A 7,244-nucleotide genomic window follows, 5' to 3' on the forward strand; every position below is an offset into this window, starting at 1 on the left:
AGTTTGTATTTATATTTTTAATATTTAAATCATACTTAAACTTAAAGCTCTATAATCGATGGTTATATCACATATATTCGTTGGTTTCTCTCTCTCTACCTAATCGAACAATTCTAATTATTCCAACATATTGTTTTATGTTAATTTCATATGAGCTAGCAAGGGAACCTAATGGACCTATAGATCATGGGCTCCAACGATCTGGGATTAACTGGCTAAATCCTTTTATAATCAACATTCATTAACTAACAGGTCATTCCACTAAAGTCCTATAGTTGCACTCCCCTCACTATAGATATATTTGTGTCCATTTGATATAACCATGATCAGTAAGTTAATCCTTCACAGGTTGTTCGTAACCTCAGTTGGATTAAAATACCATTTTACCCCCGAGACTACATCATGTTCCTTAAGTCCCACTGATCCACTATTGAATATTTGGTTTAAGGTCCAATCTATAAACCAAATTCTACTCTGGCCAATGAAATGGTGGGATCCCTTATTCAAGACTTTGATTTAGTTATTAAGGGAACAACCTATCTACTAACCCTAAAACGGGTAGTGGTGAATTCCGCCTTGCACCTTATGTCCCTAGCCATCCACTTGGTCTTATCCCTGAAATGAGAGGCTTATTAAGCCAGCGACGTTGAGCTGCCCTCACATATGCAGATCTAAGAATAATACCGTTTCAACAGAAGTTCATAGTTAGCTCAGGATTAAAATTAATTTACCTACGTCATCATAATCGAAATAGTCTGTTTATAAAATCAACGGTGTTATAACTTAAAAGTGACTATTTCATGATTTTAGTCTTATGTAAACTCTTTACATAAGATATCTCCACTCCCATGTCTCTACATGAATGATTTAGGATTACATCATTTATATTAACTATAGAGTAGACCACATCCATAGTGTTCTCAGAATAAGGCGACCAACCTTATTCATACACTATAGATCGTTCGGGCTATAAACTTGAACTTGATCCTCATTTATATCTCTACATAAAGTTCAAGTTTACACTAGATAGCCTTAGGGCCTTTGAAAATTGAATTCAAGATTATAGTATTTTATTGTCACTAATAAGTCTTCAATAACCACTTTATTAAATAGAATATAATTTTAACTACAAACCACGAGTTTTAGGACACAAATTCCAACATTCAATTGGTGAATATTTAGGCATAATAAATTAGAAAATTAATGACCCAAATAAATTTGTGAACAACTTAGCATTTTAGTTTTCACTTTGTGATGGAAAGTTTTCGGCTTACAATATATATTTACATAAAGTTTTTTAAATATTGTTAATTTGGATAAAAATGGTATTGAGATTTTCTTGTGAAGATATTGTGATTGGTACAATATTTTACGAGTGTGAATTAATACAATTGAGCTTTTTGTGGTTAAGTTTGAATGAAATTTACATAGGTTTGTATTTCACGTATTTAATTTGTATATATGGTCTAAGAATTTAGCTAATTTATTTCTATGCTATATTTGAGGATGATATTTCATATATATATTTGATGAGCATATACAATAATATTTTGTATAGTTAACAAATTTATGTCATAGTAATGAATGATATTGTGATTAGTTTGAATTGGCCAATGTATTTTGGGATGAAAATAATTTATGACATGAATCGTGCAGAAAACTAGAAGGCATAAATTCTGATCACAAATACCTTAAAATAGAGTCTTGTGAACTAAATGGATTTGTTCATAAAATTTTTGTTTTCCCTCAATAAAATGGTATTGTTGAACTTTATGTTATGCATCTAAATATTTCGTAGTGTTGCATATAGATTTATATATTTACATCAGTTTGTGAATATTGAGATGCTATTGTGATCTACTTGAGCATGTCTATTAGCATGATAGCATGGATAGAAATGTATGTCATATGTGACAGAGTTATGTATGACTTACTTCATGAATTGTCGTGTAATTTGGTTCATAAATTTATGAAATTGAAAGTATTACTATAACTTGTAATCAACTTTTGTCGCACAACATTATTTGCATATTACTAAAGTTTGCTAGTAGTATAAAAATATGCAAATTCATTGTTTATGAAGCTCATAGGAATTTATGGAAGTTTAAGATATTGTCTAAACTATCGAATATGGGATATATTATAAGGTCTGTGGACTTATACCCTAAGTTGTCTCTAAAAGTGGTATCAAAGTCATGTCATCCTTGGTTTTTAGGTCAAACAAAGGTGTAGTGGAACCTTAAAAATAGTCACGATATTGTCCAAGGTTGATCAGTTCTATTGAATAGGCAATATGTTTCAGGGAGGAGTTAGCCTAAATACGAGTTAAAATGGATGGATATCTATTTTAGGGGAGGTTCAGTTGGAACTTTGTTTGAGGGTAGGATCATTGGAAATATGACCAAAGTCCCCCATTAGATAAGGAAACTAATAATGAGTACATGAGTGAAACTTATGAAAAAAAATATTTTGAATCAAATGTGGAATTTAGAATGTCTTGATTCTGAGCTTGTTCTACTATGACAATATTAGCCACTATAGAGCCTTTTAGCTATATGTGTGGTCTTCTAATACATCAAGTGTATGTAAAGATGATATTCCTCAATGGTAATTTTGAAGAGTCAAATTCTTTTTTATGGTCTTTAACTAGTTCATAAAAATATGATGAGAAAAACTTTAACAACAATTTAGCAAACAATGTCTTGAGAAGTGAATTGTTGATATATATGTTTACTAAAAGTTGTTTAGAGTTGATTGTGTGATTATATGTTTGTTGATGTGAAACATTTATGTGATACAAACATAAATGTTAGTAATGCTATAAAGTTACACAGTACATTTTGAAGTAGAAAATTTATGCGAGACTAATGTTATGCGTTTAAGTATTATTGAGAATGTTTCGATTTATGTCAATCACACATTGAATATTATGAAAGAGATTTGATAGGTGCTCTTGTAAGAACATCTTATGATGCTAGTATGAGCCTTAAAGAAAATAAATGACATAGAATTTCTCAATCTGAATATGCAAGAATTATAGAAAGTATTATGTTTTTTATAAATTGTACAAGATTTGTTATTGCATATGTTGTGAGAAGATTGAGTATATATATACACATAATCTTGATTAAGATTACTTTATTGCTCTTCGTCATTTATTAAGATATCTTAAAGTTACAATAGATTTTGGTTTGCATTTTAATAATTGTCTATCATACTAAAGAGGTAGTGTATGTAAACCGGGTAACTTAAAATGACGAAGTAAGCCTTACTAGTGGATAAGTGTTCTTAATAAGAAATGTACCATTGTATGGGGACATTAGTATGAATAACATAAAAGGCTAATGGGAGACGTACCATTGTGGGGGCCCCTATACCAATATATCTTTATTGAGATTCATACGATGTCATAGCTATTGACAAGAATAGTGTGTTATGGCAAAAGAAGGCATATTCGTCTGAAACATTCAGCTATGAAATGATAGTTAAATAAAAAAATTATCTTCTTGAAGTATGTGAGGTCTTAGAGGAATTTTGTAGATCATCTCTTCAAAGGCCTAACAAGGAGAGTAATTCTAGGATTTTCAACAAGTATGGGACTCAAACATTTAATGGTCCACAACCCTTTTCTAGAAGGTCTGTTGCGATAGACTTGACGGTCCATAGCCCTTTTTTTGGATGGTCTACTGTGGTAGGCTTGGTGGTCCATGGTCACGTTTTGGTAGTCCTTAAATAGATTTTAATGGATGAAATTAAAACCTTTGAAAATTTCATAGCCCTTCTTTGGGTGGTCATGGTACTGACTTGATGGATAACTCTAAAATCTCCGTAGCTCGGTTTTGAACTGGTTTTCTTTGACAGACTTGATGAAGTTGGTCTTGATATGGACTAGATGTGAAGTCTTCATAGCTCAGCTTTGAGTGGTCTACTATGATAGACTTGATGAAGCAATAAACATGATTGTGAAGGTGTGGCCGCCTTCTATGAAAAAGTTTAAGAATCTTTTTCTAGAGCTTTCATGTTGACCCGATATTCTATGTGCATGGCCTTAAATTGCACAATTTTGAGTGGTCTATTGTGATAGACTTTATTATGGAATCAATAGAAAATTAAGAAGTAAAACGTGTTGTAGGGGTCTCAATCGTAGTTATTGAAAGTTCAAAAGGTAACTTACTTTCTTTAGTTAGATTGTTGCCCCACCTCACTATACATCAATTCAAATTGAAAGATGTTGATGTTTATGTTTATATTACTTCTTTCTTTGATCAGAGAAAATGTTTTATTACTATTTTTAACTAGAATGCAATGGTAGTCATCCGTGGGGGATTGTTGGGAATGACTATCATTTTACTATTTTATAATTAAAGTTTCAATTGAAAATTAATAATAATAATTGTTATTATTTTTTTGTTCTAAAATCATTATACTTTATTTATATATAAATATATGTATATATAGATAGATATATGTATATATAGATAGATATATATTCATAGATATATATATATATACATACATACATACATACATGTATATATATATATACACACACATGTATCCATACATATATGTATGTATATTTATGTATCCATATTTATGTATCCATATGTATGTATGTATATATGTGTATATATATGTGTATATACATATACATATATATTGGAGAAAGGATTTTTGAAAAATAGGGTTTTTTAATGTGGTGAAGTTCTTTCTTCTTTCCAAGAAAAAATCTAGTTTTCTTTCTCTCTGAACAAAAGTTTTTCCTTTGCTTCCATTCCTACTCCTGTAAGTGCATGTTTGAGTTGAAAGTTGTGTTAACATTGGGGAGCAACCGGCGTATGCGATTTAGCACCAAGGTCGTGTCAAATTTTGCTTTCAAGACAGTGGTTCGACACAGCACAACAATAATCAACATTTGTTTTCCAACACTTAATAAAACCATAACAACCAAATCAAAACTAAGACTCTAAATTTTCAACAACCAAATTTCTAATTTAACCTAAGATTGAATGAAGTTATAAAAGTTGTTTATAATCCATCCTCTCTCTAATAATAATCTTTTGAAATTCATGGCATACTGTAAAAGATATTTCAACAAGTTTTCAAATGAAGATATATTGGAGATTAAAAGTGCACTAGAAGAATTTTGGCCTTTAATGTCGGTTTAAAACCGACATTAAAGGCCTTTAATGTCACTTGGCAACCGACATCTTTGTGAGCGTTATTAAAGGCCTTTAATGTCGGTTGGGCTTTAATGTCGGTTTAAAAACGACATTAAAGGCCTCTTTAATGTCGGTTTAAAAACGACATTAAAGGCCTTTAATGTCAGTTTTCAACCGACATCTTTGATGGTGTTATTGAAGCCCTTTAATGTCGGTTGGGCTTTAATGTCGGTTTAAAAACGACATTAAAGCCCTCTGTAATGTCGGTTGAACTCTGATATGTCGGTTTAAAACCGACATTAAAGCCTAGTTTTTTTATTCATTTTTACAAATTTATTTTTATTTAATTGTTACATTATTGTCCTATAGACCGACATTGGGTCAATGTAGATAAATATGTTTTTCACACGCCAACAAATCAATGAAATTCATATTATGTTAGAAACTATAACATTTGTCGTTTACATTTGAATACACAAAATAAAATATTAATATTATGTTTATATATACATTCTACAATAGTACATGAAAAAAGATTCTAATACAAGAATTAAATAATTACAGAATAGTCCATAAAGTAAATGACATTTGAAGCCCACCTCCTCCCCCCACCATTCACAAGCACAGAACAGGTCGAGCTTATGATGCCCTTCTATGACTCATCTAACTGGTCCTGCAACAATTCCACATAATTCATTTATGTTAATGCCCTCCTAATAAAAGGGAATAGAGGCTGCAATTTGTCAATTCTGAGAGTTTCTTTTGAGAAATTTTCTATTTCGTCTTTAGATTTCAAAATGTACCTCAAAATGGTACATTGTGTTTAGTTTTTATTTGGTATTTGGTTTCAAAATGTTATATTTTACCTTAAAGTTTGGAGGTCTTATTTTCATTTAATCTCTAAGTTTCAAGATTTAGATTTTTACCATTGTTTTTTTACTAAATACTCATTCAAAAGAATTAAATTATTACTCACTAATTTTTTTATCATGGCTAAAATTAGTTAAAATGCTCAAATTATAATTATTTTTAAAAATTAACTAAAAGCTAACATGTCCGAGATCAAAAGTGAGTTTTAGTGAAACTTGGAAAAAAGTGTAAAATGTTGAAACTATGGACTAAATGGAAACTAAAGTCAAAACCAAGGGTAAAGTATAACGTTTTGAAACCAACTACCCAAACTTATACTATACCAAGGAACCCTATGTTTCTCATATTTTTTTTAGGGTGGATGGTGTTCACTGACCTGCGCATCTGAAGTCCAGAGAGTAAGGTTGTCCCTCAATAGTTGCATGATGAGGGTACTGTCCTTGTATGATTCTTCACCCAGAGTGTCCAGCTCAGCAATGGCTTCCTCAAAGGCCTGATCGGAGGAGTATGAAGGGATGAGTAGCACACGAAAGAAAGATGGGGAAAGCATACTTCTTGTAAGAACTTTACAACAGTGCAGTTCCATGCATTTTTCAGCAAAAGGGAATATGGAAATGAACCAAAAGACTCGTGAAAATGTTAACATGGGAATTGGTTTCAAATCAACAGAGAAATTATTTAATGAAACCATCATGATGTAATTGATAGTTATTCACCATTAGATGTACAGAAGATAATACCACATTTGAATCCAGAAATAATTCTATTCAGTGTTTGTCAGCAATAATTCTATTCAGAAATAATTCTATTCAGCAATAATTCTATTCAGAAATAATCACTGAGGTGGCTTCAAAGTATTAGCCAAGAAACAAGCCAATATAATTGTCCCACGATTAAGTCATATACTATTCAGAGATTAATATAATGTCCAGACAAGGCCGGAATAATAGCTGTCTGCCGAGCTAACTTAAAATGAACACTTAAGTCCTCATTAAGGAAGGAAAGAAACAGCTTAATTATTTAGAGTTGAAGCTTAGAGACACTAAAAAAATATCTGAAAATGAAAACTAAACTCTCCTCTGGACCAAAAGTTATATCTGAAGACGAAAACTAAAAAACTCTTCTCTTGAAGAAGAAATAGTTGGGATTATTATTAGTTTGACAGATTTCAACTTTGGGCTAGCAATTTGTTGACAAAGGATCCAAAGGAAG

The 7,244-nt window shown here is 31.1% G+C and overlaps 1 protein-coding gene across 1 annotated transcript; it reads right to left on the reverse strand.

Moving 5' to 3' along the window:
- Nucleotides 1–5,726: 5,726 nt before the first annotated feature.
- On the reverse strand, nucleotides 5,727–6,796 carry LOC127151143 (uncharacterized). The gene is made up of 2 exons (XM_051090556.1): nucleotides 6,409–6,796; nucleotides 5,727–5,835 (listed from the first exon to the last, which is right to left on the reverse strand). The coding sequence occupies exons 1-2, from the start codon at nucleotides 6,724–6,726 to the stop codon at nucleotides 5,815–5,817; spliced, it is 339 nt and encodes a 112-aa protein (XP_050946513.1). The 5' UTR covers nucleotides 6,727–6,796; the 3' UTR covers nucleotides 5,727–5,814.
- Nucleotides 6,797–7,244: the final 448 nt, after the last annotated feature.

This window comes from Cucumis melo, chromosome 10 (genome assembly GCF_025177605.1).
Source record: "Cucumis melo cultivar AY chromosome 10, USDA_Cmelo_AY_1.0, whole genome shotgun sequence".
NCBI classification, from domain to species: Eukaryota; Viridiplantae; Streptophyta; class Magnoliopsida; order Cucurbitales; family Cucurbitaceae; genus Cucumis; species Cucumis melo.

Bases quoted from the DNA above. Each gene is read 5' to 3' on its own strand.
- LOC127151143 (XM_051090556.1), bottom strand. From the start codon at position 6,726: ATGATGGTTTCATTAAATAATTTCTCTGTTGATTTGAAACCAATTCCC. The intron at 5,836-6,408 runs GTCAGTGAACAC...GAATTGTTGCAG, and splicing joins TCTGGACTTCAGATGCGCAG to GACCAGTTAGATGAGTCATA.